This window comes from Rhipicephalus sanguineus, chromosome 1 (assembly GCF_013339695.2).
Source record: "Rhipicephalus sanguineus isolate Rsan-2018 chromosome 1, BIME_Rsan_1.4, whole genome shotgun sequence".
In the NCBI taxonomy this organism is placed as follows: domain Eukaryota; kingdom Metazoa; phylum Arthropoda; class Arachnida; order Ixodida; family Ixodidae; genus Rhipicephalus; species Rhipicephalus sanguineus.
Genome location: NC_051176.1, coordinates 253,491,624 through 253,515,329, shown reverse-complemented (window position 1 = coordinate 253,515,329; position 23,706 = coordinate 253,491,624). Strand labels below are relative to the sequence as shown.

General features: G+C 47.4%; 1 protein-coding gene across 3 annotated transcripts in view; it reads right to left on the bottom strand.

Moving 5' to 3' along the window:
* Window positions 1-23,706, bottom strand: part of LOC119377905 (puratrophin-1) — a 449,908-nt gene that overhangs the window by 79,024 nt on the left and 347,178 nt on the right. For all 3 annotated transcript variants that reach the window (XM_049411366.1, XM_037647199.2, XM_037647211.2), the window contains one exon: window positions 3,486-3,608. In XM_049411366.1, the coding sequence (XP_049267323.1) occupies window positions 3,486-3,608 (123 nt within the window). The remainder of the gene's footprint in view (window positions 1-3,485; window positions 3,609-23,706) is intronic.

Sequence of the window (23,706 nt, the reverse complement as noted above, 5' to 3'; positions counted from 1 at the left end):
ATATCGCGTCGCATCGATCATTCTTATAAGGTCGATGTTCCTTCTAGCAGCACCAACACATTTTTTCAATCATTCATTCCTCGCACGTCACTAGGGTGGAACCACCTTCCCGAAAATATTGTATCTATTAATGATAACTCCTTGTTTCGTGTTGCATTAAACGGCATTGCTAATTAGATTGTCCTTTATTTCCCCTTATGTATGTTCCTTTTTCTTGTCCTTGTTTGTGTATTCATTGTATAACTTACCTTGATTTAATACTTTGTAATGGTTTATTTTTTTTTATTCTGTATTACGTATTTATAATTTACTTATACTGTACTACAAACTTCTGATTGTAACCCACGCCCCTCTGTAATGCCTTGTTTGGCCCTGAGGGTATAATAAATGAAATGAAAGGAAATTCTACCGACGGCATGCAGTACCAAAATCCCAAAAAGACGGCACAATGTAACGGTTCATTTTATTCCATTACCATACACCACGCTGACTTCTGACAGAGCATACCCAGTGTACTGCTTATGCTTTTAATGAAGGGAAAAAAGAATGGGTTTGGGAAGCAAGCGGTACGAAATTGCTGTATTATTCCGGGCACAAAACGCTGCGATTTAAACCAAGAACGAGAGAGAGAGACGGCGGTCTAATGAGTCAAAAAAAGGAAAGAGAAAAGCGGAGAAAAGTATAGGCCGAAGAACCGTGCTTCTAATTCTGGCCCGCTACTCCGAACTTGTATGAAGAACTTCTAAAGCGTAACCTAATTGATGTCTTCGTCGTCAGAGGCACCCATTAAAGTTGAGAGCCCCATCTTCGCTCCCGCCCCGCGCAACCTTTCAACCTCGCGCAGTCGCCCCAAACCAGCGGAAGAGAGATGACCCGCGTGTCTAGTGAGAGGGCGCAGATTGTGTTGCCTGCGCGCCCGCTCGCTGCACATTCGCCAATATCCCCCGCAAGTCGTAATGAATGAAACTGCTTTCGGGGCCGATCTGCGAACGTGAGCGTGGCTCTCTCGTGGACGTCGCATACTAAGCGCGCTGTGGCGCCCTCCCCCGCGCCCGTCGTCAGCGGACGGCGAACGCGCAGGGAGGGCTCCAGCAGGCGAGAACTGGCGTTGCGTGGGAGAGCAAGGTCGCATCCTGCTGCTCGCAGTTTATGTTGTTGTGAGAGCGCAAGATGGCTCGTTCCCTTCTCGCCCCTCACGCTCGCCCGGAACGGGGACTTTCACCCGGAATCATGCAAATCGGACGCCGCCGCAGCCGCATGAACCGGACGTGCTCACGTGAAGCTGCGCGCATACGTACGAACACAGACGCACAGCGGGCTGCAGCAGCAGAGCGCTGGGTCAAGCCGCAGCCGCGAATTGAGACGCCACTTATGCATCTCCCTTTCGCCGGTCGCGATTTGGCGGTCAGCGATAAGAGCGGCTCTGCACAGACGCGCACTTTTTATTGGCGCTTTCTTGCCTGTGTCACACTACGCGATGTTGAGGGTACAATAAACAAACAGTGCGGCCCCATCATCGCTTGGTTCTTCCTTTATTAATCAATCCGACACTCATGGTTACAGTCGTAGAGTTTCCTGCAGTTATCTAAAGGGAACTCTGGCGCTGTGATCGTTCAGCCACCATGGGAATGATGGGTAGTACACGGATTTGCCTAATCTTCGTGCTTACGGCTCCGAACGCACTTGCGGCTTTGTTTATTGCTGTGCTTTGGCGTTCGATTCGAATAAAAGAATGGACCGTCGTGAACTTCGTGATCGAAGTTGAATTGGTGAGCCTAAACAGGTTGAAGCGATGAAGTGGAACTGCTGACTTTTGCTGAACTTCGTCTAGCGACAAAGCGGACGCAGGCGACGCGGAGTCAAACGGAGCAAAAAGAGCGAAGTTTAGACAAATCCGTGTACTACCCATCATTCCCATGCTGACTGAAGCGCCATGCGTTGCAGCTAACATAGACACTAGCACCAGAGTTCCCTCTAGTGTATCTATAGGAAACTCTATGGTTATAGTCTCTCTGATGAAACAGGAAAAGGTGAAAGCAAACCACGCATCTCTGAACAAATAGAAAAGAAAGTTTGCACCCTCCGAACATATTTACGACAATATACGCCACGCGAGGTGTACAAGGAAGACCCGCAGATCCGCGAAATCATTTCTTCGCGTTGCAGTAGTAACAACCATCACGAGAACTTTGCAAAGCGCGACGAAAAGACGGAAGACAGAGGAATGTCGTCAATCACTTGGAACGCTTCAAAATGTTCTCCTAATAGTCAACTGTATAACTATCCCGCTTAATTATTCAATTCGATGCAACATCAACTATCTAGCCGCCGCCAAAGGGTCCTCGCAGGTCATCGAGAGGAGGGCGCCTACGAATTCCGCGTTCATCAAGCACTTGCGAAATTGCCTCAGGCACGCCACGTTCAGGTCAGCCCTGATCTGACCGCACCTAACGATGAGATTGCTTGCGGTGTATAGCGACGCGCCTGGGCGGACCGCCCTAACTGGCCCAGTTTCTGCGAACCCTTTCGTCAATCGTCGTCCACTCGTTTTGGTCACGCTGGTTGGCACGAAACTCGCCGGCGGCGGCGGCGATACACGACCGAGGAATTTGATAGGCCTCTGGCTGCCCACGCCTCGCTGCGAGCGCCCACGCCGGCTGGACCCAACGGCGTGCGCCATCGGCCCTCCGACGGCAGTGCGCCATCACCGGCGCGCCGACCCCGATATGGGCAGGGAGGGGGGTCATTCCGGCGGACCCTGTCAATGGGAAGGTTTCCCGTTCCGGACGCGCGTGCTTCGGCTCTGATAGTAAAGAGGAGGAGGAGAAGGGCACGCGGCACCCTAATTGATAGTGGTTTATTTAACCCGGACGCACCCCGCGCGGGAACCCCAAGGACGGCTTGTCGCGCCGCCGCGAAAACCAATTATTTCCTTCCGTGCGCGCAGTGCACACGGCGGGCCCTCCTCCTCGCCTGGAGTCTTTTACTCTTTTCGACTTCTTTTTTTATCATTAATCGCTAGCGCGTAATATACGGCCGACCGCATGGAGCGCGTACGCGGGCTTTACGGCCGCGATTAAGCGCCCACACGTCGGCATGACGGATTGGCAGCGTGACCCGAGTCATTTGGCCGCCGGAAGAATTAGGCGGCTACCGCTTCATTAACTAACGTAGCATGCACGTGTGCGCGTCCGTCCGAGGCGATGCTTGTCAAGCGGCCTGTAAACAGTGATGGCGTCTTCATGCTGCGAGAGTGATGCAGAGCTCGAACTTTTTTTTTAACCGAGCATAGAAAACGGCGTCATGGTACAAAGATTTCGATTCATACCTGCAACTCCCATACTCAAACAAAAAAAAAAGAAAAAAAATAGACACCATTCCATCACAGTACTCGTTATAATGTTTTGGACATGTTCACGTCCAAAACGCTCGTCGATCCGCCGAGACCCTTCGCTGAGGACAGAAACACATGCTCATGCACTTACCATAGCGAGGAAGTAGAATTTCTCGAACTCGTACTCTTGATCTTGAATGGCTGAAAGCGAATCTGCCACAAAAAAATGCTTGGACAGGGCCTCGGCTCCGTTTTTGCAGATCCACGACAGCACCTGGAAAAAAAAACGCAACTTAATCTTACTGAGCTCGTAAGGTAAACCCACGGGAACGAAAGTCAGCAACTCATGCAGGCGCGCAGAGCTATTGCCACGCTAAGCATAGGGCCTGAACGGCACATGGTTGTGTTGTTACAGCCCTTGCTATATATATTTAAAAAAGAAGAAAATTGTGCGTCGCAGAGATATCACAATTTAAGAACGGAGCTACATATGAATGACTTAAAGTTTCAGAAGAGCGGCATGTTGCCAGGTATTGTGGCAGTTTTACCAAGCGACCTAGATGCGCAGAGTTTTTATTCTCGGCTTTAGATTGCATGAAATCTGACGAAAAGGTTGCACGTGAACATGAGCCCTTCAGGCTAAAAAAATCTACGAGGTGTTCTAGCTGTGAAGCGCGCGCAACATGCATGATATGCGAGTGAAAAAGCTAGCCGGCGAGCGAAATGTACAGCATCCCTCGAGTAACTAGCGAGGGGTTTCACAGAATGTTGTTACTCGACTGCCTCTCGCATTCGTCAAACAACTTTACATATATTATTTGTGAGTAATGTAAACAAGCGAGCGTTTGGTGTGAACTCACGTCTCCCTCGAAACGACAGTGTTTCTTGTTTCCATAGGTGGCTCAAACTCGTGCGTGGCTTCATAATAACAAGACAAAAGAAGGCGAAAAAAAAAAAACTATTTCGGAATCCCCGCTTTATAGCAACTCTGGTCATTCAAATGGTCACATGTTTGAATTCTCAATTAGTCTTGATTTTCAAGTATGGTATATGAGCGATCGTGAGAGAAATAACTGAATTAAAGGAGCGTGGTCTCTATTGTACTAATTATAGGGTAGATGATAAATAGAAAAATATATACGAAACAAAGTAGACAAAGGAAGAATACACACGGGAACAAGCGAAGACATGTGGTACACTTAATCGCAACCAAAATGAATGACTAGTTGCAAATAATAAGGGAAAAAACGTAATCATAGAGTTTAAAATCAAGACTACCAATGATGCGCATAAGGAGAACAATAACAATAACCAACGTTATAATGGCAGTATTCTACTGTGCAGTTGACAGTGACAGACGATAATGTTCACACAAACGTGCAATGGTAAAGCATTACACTAATCTATTTGCATACAAAAAGTTTTTCTTTCTTTTGTGAAATTTGCAAAAGCTGCATCTTGTAAGTCTACACCAAGTCACTAATATTATTAAAGGTTCGAGTAATGACCTTTGAGAGCACCTGTTTGGCCATAATTGGACCATTAACGTGGGACACGCGTCTTGTCCGTATGAAAAATGAAGTCCGTGCTCAAGCAGGGGCCCCCAATATAATGTGGCGTTGTACGAGGGCAGTTCTTTCGAGGGCAGTTTTTGAGTTGGCCATCGTGTTCTGGGCGAGCGGCATCGGGCTGCGGAGAGTGCTTATAGCCCGAACCTCCTCGCGGGACGTACTAAGTGCTCCGACACACGCCTCCCGAAAGGAAGCCGCACAGCCGCCTTCAGAAGGCACGTCGCCTCCAGCAATCACTGCTATAACCTGCTGCGCGCGCATTGGTCGCCGCGGCTGCACGAGGGATTATGCACGTATAGACATGGCCGAAAAGAAATTGAGGTTAAGCACCCCTCCGTCCCTTCTTCATTTACTTTATGCTTCTATCTCGAAGCGCCAGGGCCCCAGTCATGGAAAGGGTGGCACGCGTGCCGTACCGACAGAGACCACTGATAGAGCTGTTACGTGAGCCTAAGCGTATACTACCGGAAAGGCCCCCCTCGTTCCTATACGACTTGGTTCTTAGCACCACGTCCTACATTCACGTTAGGGGGATGTGGTCGCACGCACGGTGGCTGCTGTAACAACTTCGACCTATTAAAAACGATGACCTGCCTTGAAATAAGAAGTATACTTTGAGCGTAAAGCCCGACGTTCGTGGCAGCCGTCGGCGGGAGGGTTTCAGCTAGTCAACTTGTTTTCGCTTACTTGTGTTACCTTTCCCGCGTGCACTTAAGCGGCGATCGCCGGCGATAAAAGCCAGAATATGGGACAGCACCAGCTCTCGCTGTAAACACTGCAATTTCCAGCGCGGCGGTTGAGCCCCTGTGCCCGGCGCGCTCTGTCACACACAAGGAGGCGCGCTTCTGATACTGATCGCCAAACGGCTTCGCAGCGGAACCGAACATTGCTTGCGCACAAGTGGAAACTCCCTCACTCTCAGCGCCAGTTTCGAAAGCGAAGTCCGGCAAATGCAGGTCGCCGAATGTTTTTTTGTTTCTTCGTATTATTTTCCAGCTCACAACCGGGAGGATAAACATCACAATGCGCAGTAAATATCCTTTTCTGATTTATCAACCTTTCAGCACCCTTCACCTGTATTCGCCACGGTGAGCCAAGGCATCCCCCTCGCCTCCTCATAGCGCACGTTCCTATTTTTCCTTAACAATAGAGGGAACAGCATGGTTCTTGATTTATCTCTCTTCACGTCCAACTCGTTCAAACGTGGACATTTTCTGATTGCGCACAACGTTTGCACGGGGAAGCAATGACGGAAAGGGTCTATTTCACATGCTACTATTGAGTAGCGAATGTTGTCACAGCCTCTTCCAACAGTGAACAGCACTTGATGCCGCGCTATGATCTTCTTGTCGACCACAGCGTGGATGCTGGTGTGTGCATATATGATGATGACGATTTCTATTGTCATCTCCTTTGAGTCGAGGTGGAGCCGAACAGTTGCCGATCTTTCATGAGCTAATTAGACATGCTGTGTATATCGCAGTCTGACTTTTTACACGCCTTTCCTTCATCCTTTATTTATTCGCTAGGACTTACATCTCTATAATGCACGACTATCTATCCCCGCACGACTCCAGCTCTATAGATTTATCCCTCTCAAGATTAATTTTATCCGGCTTTTTCTCTAGATTTGGGGTGCGTGGTCGCTTTAAGTACATATTGTAAATATAACCGGGGTCAAAGTGCCCATTCTTGTGAATGTGCCACTTTGACGCAAGGGATATGAAAATTTAAATGCAGTAACGCTAAGCTTTATTTCCTTCTTCCCCGTCGTGATTTCCTCGCCTATCAGCTGATGTTGTCATCAAGAAAAACTACGCCTACGAGTGCACTGTGAGTCAGGATTTAGCAACGGGTGCATGACGTTCCATGGACCGAAGAGCATTATAACTGCTGAGGAAGTAGACGCCAGAAAGAGGCGTCTTGCTGACGAGGCACGTTAAGATTACGCCGCGAAGCGTAAATGTACGAGCGCAGCGAGACAACAGATTTTGAAACGAACAACACGACGACTGCGTTTCCCGAAGACGTCCTTCGGCGCCATAAAGTATTATAAGCTTTTTCGCAACTCCTCATCTATATCAGAAATAAACAAGTCGCTCGGAGAACTCGCGCAATCGTTTCATAACAAGTGCCCAAGTCGCCAACGTATAGCTGCGAGCACCGATAAACTCATGGAGCTCCATGGATAAACTCACGCCCTCATTGTTACAAGGCCTCGCTTCAATTTTTCTTCATATTGCCATTCCATTCACCCGCCACGGTGTTCTAGTGGTTACGGTGCTCGACTGCTGACCCGAAGGTCGTGGGATCGAATCCCAGCCGTGGAGGCCGCATTTCGATAGAGGCAAAATGCTAGAGGCCCGGGTACTTAGGTTTAGGTGCTCGTTAAAGAAACCCAGGTTGTCGAAATTTGCGGAGCCCTCCACTACAGCGTATCTCATAATCATATCATGGTTTTGGGACAGAAAACCCCAACATTTACATTATGGCATTCCATTAGGATGTATGTGCATGCTGAGCAATCTGCGGACTCGTGCTGCAGCAGGCGCATATACCTCGCCCTGTTGCGACTATTCCCTTCGGTGGATTATTATCTTCAGGCAGCCAGTTCAAGCCTCAAATAGCAAAACACTGCAGTTTAAGTAATCGAATATATTTTTCTTCCCGACTTCTTTCTTCACGTAGTTCCAAATCCATAGGGTATCTTTCGTTTCCGTCCATCGCAAGTAATTTGCCATCACTGTTTCTTTCACGTTCATTCTATGACTCATTCTGTGTTCTTCTACTCACACTTCAGTCATTCCCCGCCAAGCGTCCCAGCCATTTTGGCGATCATCTCAAATGTATACGAAAAAAAAAAAAAATGTTGGACACGTTTCTTTCTGCCATATAATTTTTCTGCCATACACGACTACAGAAATCTTGCCAAAACGTTCTATGTTTGCATTTTTTCCCTTGTAATAGTGTGCTTTGTATGGATATCTGAGTAATCAATACTTAATCTACGGAACGTGTATTTTGCGTTAAAAGTATTTTCAGACCACTGAAGATCGTAAATCTTACGAAAAAAAAAATCACGAATTTGAGAAAATGTGCCTTTTGGTCCATCATGAGGCGCATTTTACACCACGTGGTGTTCCAACTGAAAATCATATCGAAAGCAAATAAATAGTTCTTCTTATATGGCAATTTTATCATTTCACTTTTTGTCTTAAGGAAGCAAATAAGTTCCCTTTGAATGGTTATCTTCCATTTGATCATAGACGGCAGCTTCCTCATTGAAGTTTCCCATTGCCCATGTCAACCAAATTTGGTATTAAAACGAGAAACGATATTCTCAGAATAAATTCTGACAAACATCACTCAAATGACAATAAGCGAAATTCGAAAGGCTCCCACGTGTCCAAAATTTTTTTTATCTCCGAAATATTCAGCAATTCACTGTTTTCAATGTAATAAATCAGCACGATTTTTTTTTCGAACACATTTGAGATGGTCGCCAAAATTCCTGGGACGTTTGGCGTGGAATGACCCCCTTTTAAAAATTGCACTATGTATTCAGTTGCCAATTTACTCGGACTTCTTCCTCTATGCCGTGTGCTTCCGCATTTTTACCGCCAAGTTTTTTTTTTAACCACATTCTTATGTCTTTCTTAAAAAAACAATTTTGCTTGACACTTCTCTGGCTGGAGAGAGAGATTCAACCACCTGAGGCCTGGTTAACATCGAACCACGACAGGATCTGAGATTGTCATTTGCGGACATTAACAATGCCATCATTACTCCTTTCCAAATGCATCGCATCATCTCATTTATTATTTATTTATTTATTTATTTATTTATTTATTTATTTATTTATTTATTTATTTATTTAAGTAGCTACAGCACCACGAGGACACTTTTTGCAGGGGGGTGGGGGAGGGGGCAGCTGTGAAATACAAGTCAGTTTCGCCGCAAGGGCGAAGCAATCAAGGCGATATCAACACTTAAATGTAGTATAAAGTAAGGCCAGCAGCTGACTCCTTTATCATCCGAACTGGCGTTACTCAACAAAACGCTGACGTAAGGGAACGCCACCGCTGCAGCGAACGAAGCGGCCTTTGTGCGCTCTAACGCTTCAACTAAGCAGTGAAAACAGCACGCGCAAAGATATCAGCCGTCTGCTAATCCCTGTCAAGACTCGGCGCGCGCGACCGCGCCCGGCCGATAAAACTACACAATTCCTGCCGGAGCGACGCAACCCCAGCCCCCTCCTGGATGCGTTTGTCAAACAGAATAAACGAAAGGTCACACTACACGTGCCATCTTAACTTTAAAAAACCCTGGGACGTGATTTCTAAAAAAAAAAAATTCGGCAGATCCCACGCACTGTGGGAATCGATGTAATGCGAAGCAGTCAGCAAAGAGCTGCATACATCGCCTTGTTTGTCTTTGAGGTAAATGAAGTAATTCATGTCATGACATCTAGTCCACTATATATTGCATGTTTGTCATGCACGCATACGTGCATGTACAATATGGTATGTACCACGCTAATGGAACGCATAATCTGGTACATACAATGTACGACCAGTCATTTATATTTGTCACGCACTCATGTCATGTCACACAAATTTTGGTATATATCCAATTAACATCACAGCCAGAAACGCACCAAGACAGTGCCATGTACATCATGCTCTACATGACATGCATGCCACGATTGTCATGTTACCACCTGTCATTTATGTTCATCGTACAGTTACGCCACGCAATACCAGTTCTGGTGTATATCAAGCTAGCAAACCGGCCGCTAGCGCACCATGAGCGTGGCATGCAAATCATGCCCTACATGACATGCATGTCATGATTTTCATGTTACCACCTGTCATTTATATTCGTCATACAGTCACTTCATGCAATATAAACGTTGGTACATGTCAAGCTAGCGAAACGGCTGCAAGCGCACCATGAGCATGGCAGGTATGTCATGCCGAACATGACATGCATGTTAGGATTTTCAAGTTACCACCTGTCCTTTATGTTCGCCACACAGAAATCTTTTGTCATACCAATTTTGGTATATATCCATCTAATTAAACAGCCTCGAACGCCCCGTGACCATGTCATGTAAATCATGCTGTATATAACATGGATGTCACGATTTCTAAGTTAGGACCTGTCACTTATGTTCGCCATACACTCTTGTCACGCCTTACCAATTTCGGTATATATCAGGTGAACAAAACGGCCGCACGAGCACCAAGACCGTGACATGTAAATCATGCTGATCATGACATACATAGCATGATTTTCACGTTATGACCTCTCATTTATGTTCGTCATACAGTCATGTGATGTCATACCAGACAGACAGACAGACAGACAGACAGACAGACAGACAGACAGACAGACAGACAGACAGACAGACAGACAGACAGACAGATAGATAGATAGATAGATAGATAGATAGATAGATAGATAGATAGATCGATAGATAGATAGATAGATAGATAGATAGATAGATAGATAGATAGATAGATAGATAGATAGATAGATAGATAGATAGATAGATAGATAGATAGATAGATAGATAGATAGATAGATAGATAGATAGATAGATAGATAGATAGATAGATAGATAGATAGATAGATAGATAGATAGATAGATAGATAGATAGATAGATAGATAGATAGTAGATAGATAGATAGATAGACAGACAGACTAGATAAGATAGACAGACAGACAGACAGACAGACAGACAGACAGACAGACAGACAGACAGACAGACAGACAGACAGACAGACAGACAGACAGACAGACAGACAGATAGATAGATAGATAGATAGATAGATAGATAGATAGATAGATAGATAGATAGATAGATAGATAGATAGATAGATAGATAGATAGATAGATAGATAGATAGATAGATAGATAGATAGATAGATAGATAGATAGATAGATAGATAGATAGATAGATAGATAGATAGATAGATAGATAGATAGATAGATAGATAGATAGATTCAAAGTCTCAGATGTTTGCTAATAAATGCTTCGCATTAAAAAAATGCATACAGCCAGCAGAGTCAATATGCGGTGGAGGACATTCTTGTCTTGCGAGGTGAATCGCCCCTCAGGAAACATGGCACCTGCTAAATAGCCTGACATTGAAAAGTAGTTTGCCACCGTTTATAGACGCCGTGGGCATCAGAAAACACTCATGACTATCGAGATGGTAGTTTTATTACTGCAGGCATGACACATGAGCGTCCTTTTCTGTCGTTCTTACTGCCTCTCTTAATACAATTATGCAGAGTGAGACGATCAGCTTTGGAGGGGCACATTGAAGGGTGTGTTTGCTCTCCCTGATTAGCCGACAAAGCCCGTAGCTTCCACAGTGCTGCAAGGAACTACTAAATGAGTTGTAGTCAACTGTGCCTTGCTTCTGGGACCCAGCCGTTTTATTAGCTGCATTGGAATATTACCTAATCTTGCTGCAGTCAGACATGACGCACTGGTGGAGCTCATATCAATAATAGTATATTAGACTGCTAAAAACCCGTTTAATCCGTTTTGTAAAGTATGAGGTCACCTTGCGCGCATGTGTAAACGCGACAAGAGTCAACGCTGGAGTCGAGAAGGAGCACGAGTAATTTCTACCAGCAGGTTCGCAACATTTCAAAGGGCAGGTGTTTCAAGTTCGTTACCTAACAGCGAAAAAGTGTCCACGTCGATGCCGAACAACTATATCTTCACATCTGTTAGAGTTGGGTCTGCCTAATCCCCCTTGGGCGGTCCCCGAGGGGATGTTGCATCGCGTGCCAATCAGCCATCCCACCCCCTCTGACCCTTTGTCATGAAGAAGAAAAGAGAAGAATGTACACTGTCACACCAGCCATCCTCGGACCACGCTCGAATGACTGCGCGGTCTGTACCAGAGGGACACGGCGTCCAGCACAGCTCGTGGCCAGCACGCGAAGAGGAAACGCGCGTCGGTTTCCGTGCGCACCATTAGGGGCGTGCGTCGGGCTGTGGTAGAAGTGAGGCAAGTCGGGCACCGCAGTTGTTCTCCGTAATAGAATGGTCCCATTGTGAGGCGCGGGAACAGGCGTGCCTCCGCCTTTTTCGGGCAAAAAGCGCGAACAAGACCATCCTGGAGCCGCCCAGAGCAAAGCGGAGCAACGTCACTTCATCGCGCCACGAAGAAAGAAAAGATCGTTTGCGAAGCGGGCAGCCTGTCTTGCTGCTTTGTACGACCGTCCTTCGCAGCAGCACCTTGGCGTCCAGTCGCGCGAGCCCGGATGAGAGGGACATCTGAAGACACAAACCTAGCTTCCCAAATGACAAACGAGACAGCTGAACGTGTGTTTGGATTTGCTTTCTTTCCTTTTCTCTTTATGCTTTGTTTTGCTTCCCGTCGAGCGCCAGCGGTAGCGAAAGTGAAAGGGGTCGTTGACACTCCGTCACGGCGCGGCTGACGCCTCGCTTCGGCCCGGGCCGCCTTCTTGCGAGGTGGCCCCACCGCCGAAGTGCGCGCCGCGGACGGGGGCGCCTAATTGAGGCCCCAGAGCAGGATGGCGATCGCCGGCGCTCGGTGGCGTGATACGAACAAGTCTAGCTCCATTTCATTCCTGTTCATCTCATGGAGAGCCCTTCGGGCATGCTTTGTACAAGACGACGATGACGACGGGCACCTGCGAACTAACCGTCTAGTACATTCTTGACAATGTGCAAAATAATAATAAATAAAATGAACACAGAAAACAGCGAACTAGCGTTATCGAGAGTTAGCTCACAACCATCGATGGGCTATTGATAAGTATTTTTGACAAAAGAAATCGCTATCCCTTCAAACTACTTTTGTGCACGTGAGAATGGGCACCCGGCACCGTTACGCTGTCGCAATCAGGTGTAGATGAACTAACCTTTAGCTAATGAGCAGCGATAGTTAAAAGCACGCAGTTCCTTCGTGCCACTATTTGTAGGCACTTTCGGAAAAAAAACAACCAACAACCAGGAAGGAGTTCGCGGGTTTAGCGATCATGCTGTATCACGCTGTAATTTTGTATGCAGCAATGACTACAGGCCCTCGTTTTCGTTTATTATGGGTAATCTTAAATTCTGCGCAGGAAAGCCCACACAATGAAATCAACTGCGGCGCCGTTTAGGGGCTTCATCTGGTTAATAATAATTGTTAAGGTTTAACGTCCCAAAACCACGATATGATTATGAGGGACATCGTAGTGGAGGGCTCCGGAAATTTCGACCACCTGGGGTTCTTTAACGTGCACCTAAATCTAAGTATACGGGCCTCAAGCATTTTCTCCTCCATCGAAAATGCGGCGCTTCATCCGGTTCGGAAGACCACATATAAACATATAAACTAATGGTACGCACTCGCAATGCCCGGCGCGTTTCGTTTACCTCCACTGTTTTCCTTAACACCTCTTGGAGAACAGTACAAAATCTCATCGACTGAGTTCCGCAAGGGTCCTTCAACACTGCAGGTCGATGATCTATAAACGGCACAGAACTTTCGCCGTTTTCTGCCTTCTTTTCCTGGGATATACCCTCATGAACAGCAAAATATGGGCGGGGGAGTGTTGGTATTGTGCTCCGTCGAAAGCATTGCCGCAGAGGGTCTATTTTTCCGCCATCTTCTACTCGTGTTCAGGTTATGTCAGACGTCGTTTGCGGGACTTTCTTTCTTTCTTTCTTTCTTTCTCTCTCTCTCTCTCTCTCTCTCTCTCTCTCTCTCTCTCTCCAAGCCGGTGTCGACGAGTCAGAAGCATGCTGCTTCCCAGTGCACTTAGCGCAACGACGTGAGGTGAATGAGTGTTGTCACGCTATGGTGGATGTAGCTTCTCATACACCGAGCTTGCTTAACGCTTTCACAAAGCAAAAATAAAAAAGAAAATCGTGGCGTCGCACGAGCCTGCAAGTGTTTCGCTGTTGAAAACGAAACACGCCAAGAAAAGCAACGAGCAAGGCCAGTCTAACTCCCGAGTCCATAGTCGTCCTATTTCGAAGAGCCGGACCTGTCAAAACCGGGATTCGCGATCGCTGAAGCGAGCGCCGAAAGTGCATTTCAAGGTCCTTGTCGTCATTGACAGCCGTGCATTGGGCACTCGGGGGTCTACCATTGTCGAGTGAACGAAACGAAGATGCCCACTCGATCGCTCCTTATAGTTTGCCGTGATTTGACACATGCCGCCAGTGCGAGAGCAGCATAGATTTCACGAGACCCTGCAAGTTCGGTGATCTGACCGTACTAATGGCACGAAGATCTCTTGTACAACTTCTCGCTTTAGTACTGCTTGAATACTTCTTCTAATAATAAGAAACTAAAACAAAACGGCCAACAGCCTTCGCGAACACACATATACGGCTGCGTGGTATACTTGTGTTCATGCAATTGGCTCCAGTAATCATATACATATATACGCATCTTATGTATTTCATTTCCATTGCATACTTTGCGGCACGTGCTACAGATGTCTCGGTAGAATCTCATAAATGTTCATTTTCGAGTCAAGCTTTTCGCGGCGCTTGCCGAAAACCGCCCACTGTGGTGACTGCAACATGGCTGCGATAATTCAGAAAAATGCAACTGCAGTTCGCACAGTGCGTTCCCGCGTCACCATCTTGATGAGCTGCAGCACAATATGAACCACCACAGTGACATGCGCGCATCGTTTGGCGCCTGCAGCAGCACCTGGCGTCTACAAACTTGCTGTGATATAACTCCAAACTTCAGGCTATTGTGATTCATTTTTTTATGCCTTAAATGTATAGTGTGTGTGTGTGTGTGTGTGTGTGTGTGTGTGTGTGTGTGTGTGTGTGTGTGTGTGTGTGTGTGTGTGTGCGCGCGCGTGTGTGTGTGCGTGTGCGTGTGCGTGTGCGTGTGCGTGCGTGCGTGCGTGCGTGTGTTGCGGCCAATGCTGGCCGACTTGGTTGTTCAGCCTCAGTGGACCCCAACCAAACCAGAATTTGACGAACACGTTGATAAACTGTTGCGAAACATGCTATGCAGTGTCATTAAGTTTATAGAGAGAGGTATGCTGTCTCGTATATAGCGTGACGTTTTTCAAGTTGTGCTACATGTGCGTTTTCCTCGCCCCATGAAAAATTAAAGTCAGTAAATATACGCAGGCGGTCTGCTTCCTTTCATGCCGACTGTTTTATTGTTTGAGCGCTTTCGCTGTACCCAGCAGTATGGCTATGCTGATGGCGTTATATCAATGCGATGAGAAAGAGGTCATGCATATTTAATGCATAAACCGTTGCTCAAAGATATGAAAGTCAATCGAATACCTAGCAGAAAGAGCGGAAGTTGAAGGGCATAACTTACTCGGTGTCATCGACTTCCGGTTAGCCCAGGGTGGAGCAGAGCGCGGTTTCAGATGAAGGCACGGCATGCAGGGCGGAGTAATGCACCACCCTCCGAAGAAAACAATAATTAACGACGTGTCACTACGTTGCCTGAAGTGCCGGATATGCGCAGAAACTAGTGCTTCCAGTTCATCGTGTTCATTTTCGCGTCGCAAGCATTCAACCTATGACACGGCGGCCATTACGTTTCGAGGGTCCATATATGGACATTTAACAGCAATCAGCGAGACCAAAGTATCTACAAAAAAGTGCGCCGTTTGAACATAGTAGCGCTTATCTTTCGTTACGCAAAGTGAAATCCTACTGCCCTCCCGAAGAGAGTGAGAAGGCGGGCCATATTTCTTCTCCCAATATGTGCTAGGGCGCCGCGTGCAGTACCTTCGTGGTGCAATTATGAAATGGCCGCCCAGGCATCCTCAGGCATCCGTACCCAGCCCAGACGCTGCGAGGCAGAAGGGCGTGGCTGACGGCGGTAGGGCCATGCACAGCGCCGCAACGTCCATCTAATCTTAGAAACAGCGTACTATACCTGCTTGAGCCAAATAGCAAGCGCCAATAAGGATCAACGTTCTGTTCCCTTTGACGACGGGGGTCGTTAAGCGGTGGTGTATACGATACAGCCCTCGCGCGCGCCCGTCCATAACTTTGCACAATGGGGCTGGCCGCTACACGGCGCAACGCCGGGGGCTGTGGTGCCGCCCACAGTACTGAGGAGAAGGGCAACGATGTATAGTGAGCCGAGTTGTGCCCTGGTTGCCGCAACGTATGAGCTACGGCCGAGAATATTCTCAACAGGGTGTCCACCGTTGAGGAGTTTGTATGGCGACTAGTCAGTCACAAGGTGTCCCTAAAAGTAATACGACTTGTAGCATCTTTTCAAAAAGTACACGAAGACGCTTACATAGGACCGCAATAACTGCGCAGGAACCAAACTCCTGTCACACAATGTGAAAATCCTCGAAAGTGCCCTGTACAGAATACTCAGCCTCGGTAACAGCCGCAACCGTGAAGGTGCAACGGACCGTTTGTTAGGTTGGTGCCAACATTGCTATCCACGTACATACCGGGTGAAACGAAGAAAAAGGAGAAATAGCGCTGACAAGAGCTCTTGGGGCCCCTTAATTCTTCAATGCCAGATCATTAGACGCGAAAGGAGCCGGGAAAAGACAGGGGTGGTGCCGCCGCCGCGCAAACAGCGCCTTCGGAGGGATGCAAATGAGCGCCAAGGCTTCTGCAGCGGCGTGGGCCCGTCCGGCAGCTGTCTGGGCCGCCGTCGCCTGCAAACTAGTTCACGAGTCACCGCGCTCGCTTTTTTACCGAGTGGGCCACGTGCGCTGCCATCTATCAGGTTGTCGGCGCACCAGGTCAACCTGGAACTAGCGGCATGTGTTACTACTTGCTCGGCATTGCTTGGGACGTTCCCAGAAGAAGCAGAAAAACACACCAATGCCAACGGTGGACTCCTCCTTCTCTAGCCCAGGTGCTAAAGAGCTCGTTTGCCCTGACAGTGAACACGAGCCCCGCATTTAGCAACGATCTTTTTGCGAGATACGCACAGCTTCCTCATTTTCGCATGACATTGCTTTCGCCAGGCGCGCGCGGGGAAAAGGGTGTTCGTTTCTCGCGTGTCGCGTACAAGTGATAAACTAATGGAAATGGGCGATAGTTTTGCTTCCTGCACATAGTGCGAGAGATATATGTCCGCCACACGCGGGAAAACAATGCAGGTCACGGCCTCGCGAATGCTTGCTTATTCTGCAGTCGCTTTCGCGAATCAAGCTATAGCGCGAAACAATGCGTGGACTCAATCAACAAAGACTGCGAGAGAACCTTGTTAGCCGCAGCATGAGTCATTTTAATGACGCCGACGTATGGAGGCCGAAAATGAATGTCAAAATCAGCCCTTAACAGCAGAACAGCAGCTTTTAGTTTGAACTAACGCAACGTAGCCTGCCGACGGCACTGTAGCTGGCACGAAGCTCAGCAGCAGATGGTCACTAGCAGGGCTGGGCAAAGATACTTTGAATTTGTATCGCGATACGACACAAGATACTCAGGCAAGAAGTATTGGAAATACAGATACAAGATACTGCCGCAAAAATTGTATCCGATACGATACTTGGCAACTGTATCTTAAGATACGTCGATACAATCTCAAATTTGTTATTATAGATCCATATGATATAACAGCAAACACCTATGCATGAAAATGTCTTCTTGAAAATTTCTTAACTGTGACATATTTTGTTTCACTTGAATGAAATGCCTGTTAGTATCTCAAAAGTTTTGCCCTATGTATACTTGCTCAAAGTACATTAGTTTCCTTCCAAAACAACTGATCGGGGCTTGTTTTAGCTTCTTCACAGGACAACTCTTTATACACTTCGCTGACAGCGGTACTTGCATTGCACAGCTTGCCGACCATCTAGCAGGTTGCCATATAATCAGAATAACTTTAATAAGAAGCCTTCGCACGACGGCGCAAATACCGGTGTGGGCTTTTACCTTGTCCGTAAAAGACAGGTTGCACCATGGAGGAAGGAATACTAAGGAGAGGCCCTATCGTATTTCAATGCATTGCGAAAAGTGTGGCGGAAGTGACGTCAGATTTATGGGGCAAACAAACCGGTATGGGGCAAACAAAACAGCAGACGCCCCGCGGCGTGCTCTCCGCGGTGGTTAGCTTCTACGCAAATTTGTAGTCCCGGCTTAAACTTAGCGCGTATTATGCGGTTCGCACGCAGTAAAATGTTGAAGCAGTCGTTTACCAGGCGGTTCGTGCGTGGCAGGCCCGAGCGCTGCGTGCTGAAATTCTTCGTGGAGCGTTTTTGTGCAACAGTACAGAATACCGGTACGTGCCGTGATAAAAAACGTTCAGCCCCTGCATCATCGTATTCGAACTCACCTAGCAGTGACTTACGCGTTCTGCTGGGCGTTAGGCCTTCCCTTTCTCGTAGCCCGATTTCCCGATCTGTTGCCGGATTAGCGGTTCTTTGTTCGTGTATATGGAGTGAGCGTAGTAGCTATTCGGCGCAACGCCAACCTATAGTTGACGTAACTTCACGTCGAAAAGAGGACACCGCTCTATTGTATACGCGATCGTGCACGTAAAGTTTGCAATTCCAGTACGCACACAACAACAAGCACGCAGCGAGCGCACACCGCACAATACATACATCACGTAGTCCGATAACAACAACATAAGTTTATTGCCCTTTCGTTGAACGATACAGCCTCTAAAAACGTAGGATGCCTTCGGCGCACGTTATGTACGGCGCGTCAGACGCCAAAAACAAAAGTTCACGTGTGTTCTGAGTTGACACAATGAGTAAGAAGCAACAGAGCGCACATCCGAGAGCTTCGCATGCAAATACCATGCATTAGTGATCAGCAATGAAGCGAACGTGTACGTACACATGAAAAGTGACACCCGGTACTGTCCGCAGTGCACGCGATTTGCACTGGGTATACGCAACAGCTGGGCATTGCGTAGCTTTCCTAAAGAACACACACAAGAAGCAGCATGTGTGAATCGACTGCGCCGCGGCGCCGCTGGCACGGCGAAAAAAAGAAAAGGTTCGAATCGCGCATGCGCTTGCAAACGACACGACGGAAATCGCGAAATGTTTCGACGCTCCTTCGCTGGGAGGCGATGCGGGTGTTTGCGATGTGGAGGCTTCACGAATGTGACGTCAGGGCCTCTCCTTATTTTTCCTTCCTCCATGGGTTGCACAATACCGTATATCCGGACAGGGGTACAGCAGCAACAGCGCTAGTAGCGACATTTTGTTTTTTCTTTTTTGTGGGGGGGGGGGGGACGCATGGTGTATACTAGGGGTTTGAGACCTTTAGCTAGCGGCCCGGCCGGCACACATGACCATCTCCGTCCCATTTGTTTTTACTTTCTAAATAAGTATGTTCGTGAGCTACACAAACATGACTGGTCTCAAGCATTTCTTTCGTGAGGAACATGTGGTCACCATGTGCTGAAACATAACCTTGGAACCAAAAATCTACATTTCAATCGGCGTCCAGATTTCACTCGTGTACATCGGTATCGATGTTTCTCGAATCCTGACTCCAAATCCCTTCAGAAATGACCTATATATGAGATATGGGAAAGGCTTCCTTTCAAACGTCACTTTGTTCAAACTCTCTCCCACCATCTTCACTGTCCCAGCCCTTGCAACTAAATTTCGCGACTGCGACCTGCTGGCTATAAGCTCAGTTTGAGACCCCTGGTGTATACGTATACGACGTAAAACTGCAATGAACTTTCATATTCTACTTATCTGCTGGCGTGAAGTATTCTTTGTTGATATACTCACTAACGTGCAATCTTTTTAGCAATTTTTCTTCAACGAGAGAACATGTGCAACACAGAAACGTCTCAGACGTATATGGTATAGTCCCACAGAGCGTCGCAGGACACCGCCGCTATTCGCGCTATTGCCACTTGCAGCTCCCATTACATGGTGATTAGTAATGCGAAAAGTGTTTAAGAAAGCCTAAAACAGGAAAACAAATATGGGTAAAATAGAAATGTGTTTGTGTATCAAACATTCACATTGAATGAGTACAGAAACACAATACAGACGGTGCCCTTAATAGCTATGAGCACGAAGTATCGTCAACTTACCTATTAAGACAATAGAAAATTCAGTGTCTATGGAAATTGCCTGAAACAGCTCGTTGGGACGCTCATGAGCAAAACAGAGCATTCAGTAAAACAGTTTTTCGATCGAATCTCCTTCCTAACATCTTTAAGATGGCTCCTAATGATTTCCATTATTATAATGCAAACTCAATTTCGCTATTTTCATAAGCGGTAAGCAGAATGTTTTGTACTGTTTACTCAAGGTACGCCCGCATAATTATATCTTTGTTTTCAAAATCGCCTTGGCAACGTGTAAATGTGTAAACAGTAGTGGAATTAAAGTAGACAGAAGAATAACGCAGAGATCTTATTTTGGGAGCGCGTTACAAAAGACATACTGCAGTGACCAGACCGGAAAAACAGTGCAGAGACTTAGGTAATGCAAGGGATGCAAAATGACAGCTAAGAAAGAATTTGTGCTAATAATCAAATTATGATTTCATAAATTATTTGAATAAATGTAGCAAGAAGTGGAAAATACGGTACGCCAAGATATTTACTGTTACGTAAACGCTTGCTCTTTTAGATCTAGCATCAGTACCAATGGTGCTAACGTTGTTAGATTCTTATTTGCATATAAGTTAATTCATGGCATGCAAGTCAAACTTACATCCACGAGATACTTCAAATCGCTGATATGTAAAATCCACGCGACGCAAGGGAACCCCATTCTTGCACGCATCACATTTCGTTACGGAGCAAGACGCAAGAGAATCTTCAATAACGACACTGTAGCAACATCAGAATTTGCGCGATAGACACGGCGCAGGACAGTGGCTAAGAGCAAGTGTCGCGGCATCGGCGCAACTAAAAAATGTCACAGTTTCGCCGTAACGGCGAAGCAATGATTGCGATAGCAATAAATTGTAATGTAACGCGAAGAACGGAAAGCAGCTCGAAATTGCCAGCGCATCGTTCGAGCCCAAAGGACGCACGAAAAGAACGCACACAGGACGAGCGCGAACTAATGCGTCACAGCTCGACACTTGAAGCGCACTGCTCAAACATAAAGCAGGACGCACGAAACAAACGAACAGGTACGCACAAAACGAGCGTGAACTAATTGTCACAGTTGTTACTTATTTCTGTTTGAACAGCGCGCTCCTTTCGCAAACGCCGCCGCTGCAGCGAGCGAAGCGAAGCACCCCACCGGCCGCCCCTTCTTTCCTTGAGATAAGCGCACGAAAGCGACGACGCCCTGTAGGGAACCAGCGCTGTCAGCGCTGGAGTTTCCGCGGCCGCCCTGGCGGTCAAAGCGCGCATACTCCAGCCGCTCCCGCAGACGAGAGTGGCGATTGGTTGAGGCGATGCGGGTGCGTATCGCCGAAACAAAACTAAAGGATGCTGGCGGTACTGTTGCGCATTCAACTGCCACAATACGTAGAAATGAGGGAGGACGTATCCTTCTATGTTTTTCCTTCTAAAACATATGAATATGAACGGATGCGGCGTTGCATTCCGGCAGTCAGGCGAGCACAGTAAGTTCTGCTCTTGCTCTACTGTCTAGTGGCGTCGGGCTTTGTTTCTAAACCGAATTGCGCGTGTCTGCTGGATTTATTCGAGAGTGAGGGCCACCAGTGGAAACCGGGGCCAACGAGAGGAATTTAATCGGTGTTTTGTCGTAAAAAAAAACGTACATATTATGCAGCATATGTAACAATTTTTTCATCTGACCACCACCAAGTTCATTTCTGATGTCACCGCGTGCAATGAATGATACGATAGGCAGGTAGTCTGCATCATTTGCAAACAGTCACGCAGAAGGAAAGCTGTCTGTCGACGAGATGTGTGCGGGGGCACGTTCGCCGAAGCCGCTGCAAAGTTATAAGAAAAACGCCCGCGATGGATGCCTCCGTTGAACTTTACTTGTGCTACAGACAGAGTTGTTGTCACGAACAAATCAGCGGACTACTCAAAGCTTAGCTTACTGGAGTCAGCCGATGCGGTAAAGCTTATTTGTGTATTGGGTGCCGCGGCGAAGTGTCATCGCAATTATGCCTCGCTAGAAAAGGGTCAAATATCTTGGATTTTTACTCGCCGTTTAGTTTGCCTAACGTACTGTGTTAGTTTTTTCGCTTGCCTGTGCCTGCTTAGAATAAACGTGTTTGATCAACATCGACACTTGCTAGCGTTTTACGCGCCAAACAAGGTATGATTATCAGGCACGCCAAAGTGTGGGAATCAGGATTAATTTTGACATCCTGGGGTTCTTTAATGTGCACATAAATCTCAGTACGCGAGTGTTCTTTGTATTTCAACCCTATCGAAATGCGGCCACCGTGGCCGGGAATCTGTCCCGTGCCCTCGAGCATAACAGCGCGACACCATACGTGCTATGCTAGCACGGTGGTTTGCTTGATCAACGTCCGCGTGCATACATACCGCAGGCTGGGCATACATACCACGGCAGAAAAACGTTGACGCAGATACCCCTTGCCTCTTATTATTATTTTTTTTACTGCAGTAGTGGGCAGCTGGTATCGACGCAGCACGTACTTATCAATGGAGGCTTGTGAGCCTGCACTAGCTTGACACAAATCCCAGGACGCAACCAGAAAATGGTGACGACGGAGTCGCCACCAAGGCACAGCACTGTCTCTTTGACGCCGTATGCACCGACGTAATCTGCTTTGCAGGACTTCTCTCCGTTTTCCAATGCTTTCCTGAAAGTTATTTTTTTTCTAAACCATAGAGCAGTATTACTGGCGCAATGGCTGCTTGAGCTGTTCGCGCCAAAATGAAGCACGGGAACGGCACACGCGCGTGCGCTCACCGCGGTACAGTGCGGCCGGTCGTTTGAGTGCGAGCGGCATGGCCTCCGAGATTAGCCGGCGGCGCGGAGGCCATGCGAGCGGCTGAGTTATATCGCGACTCCCTGCCAGGCGCCCTAGAGTTACTGTATATGCTACCTTTAGGTAGCAGAGTTGCGCCTCTGATAGAACTCGCCGCTCGCGCCACCATTCGCCCAGCGCGCTCACGTGCGCAAAAAGCATCCGTTTTAGGGAAAGCCAACTTCACGGCCGCGCAGGTGCTGGCGATCGCCGCGCCACCACCGCTGTATCAAGCCAAATCAAGCCGTCCGGCGAAGCGCAAAATGGTTCGGCTGAGTTCGGATTGTTTGTCGTTGATGTGGTGGTGCCTTCTGCTGTCCGTTTTTGCGAACGTCTGCGCGGCGCAGCGCCCTGACTCAGTGTTGCGAAGTTGCGACAATGACAGAATGCTGCGCTCCCCACTGCACGAACCGACAAGAGCACGGAAAGGCCTTCTTTTCGATTCCATGTGGCAAGTCTGTCCCCGCCGTCCGTCGCAGTCTCAAGTGGCTGCTGCGCATGAGACGTCAGAAGCCGGCGATAACGAACAGGATGTATATCGCTTCTCTCCCACTGGTCAAAGGTTGGCTAAAAATTGAACGGGACAAAACGTTAAAAATATTCGCGAGTGACTGTGTGAAGGAGGCGATGTGTGTGAATATGAACCTTACAGGTCTATCACAACATGCAGCATGATTCATTCCGAGCACTGTGCGGCATAAAAGTTTCAAACACGACCGAGTGTTTATTATATGCCACACCTACCTAGCCGTACGCGAAATTCTCGTTCGCTTGCGCTATTCGTAAAACACAGTGATAATTTTAGCACTTGTTTTCTCGAGCTATTCACTTAATCTTTTGAAGCGCTGCATCAAAAACTACGTGAAACGAACAATTAGGCTGAATTTAATTGGTCCAGAATCGTGACCGTCGCACTTTTCCTATTTGCCATTTA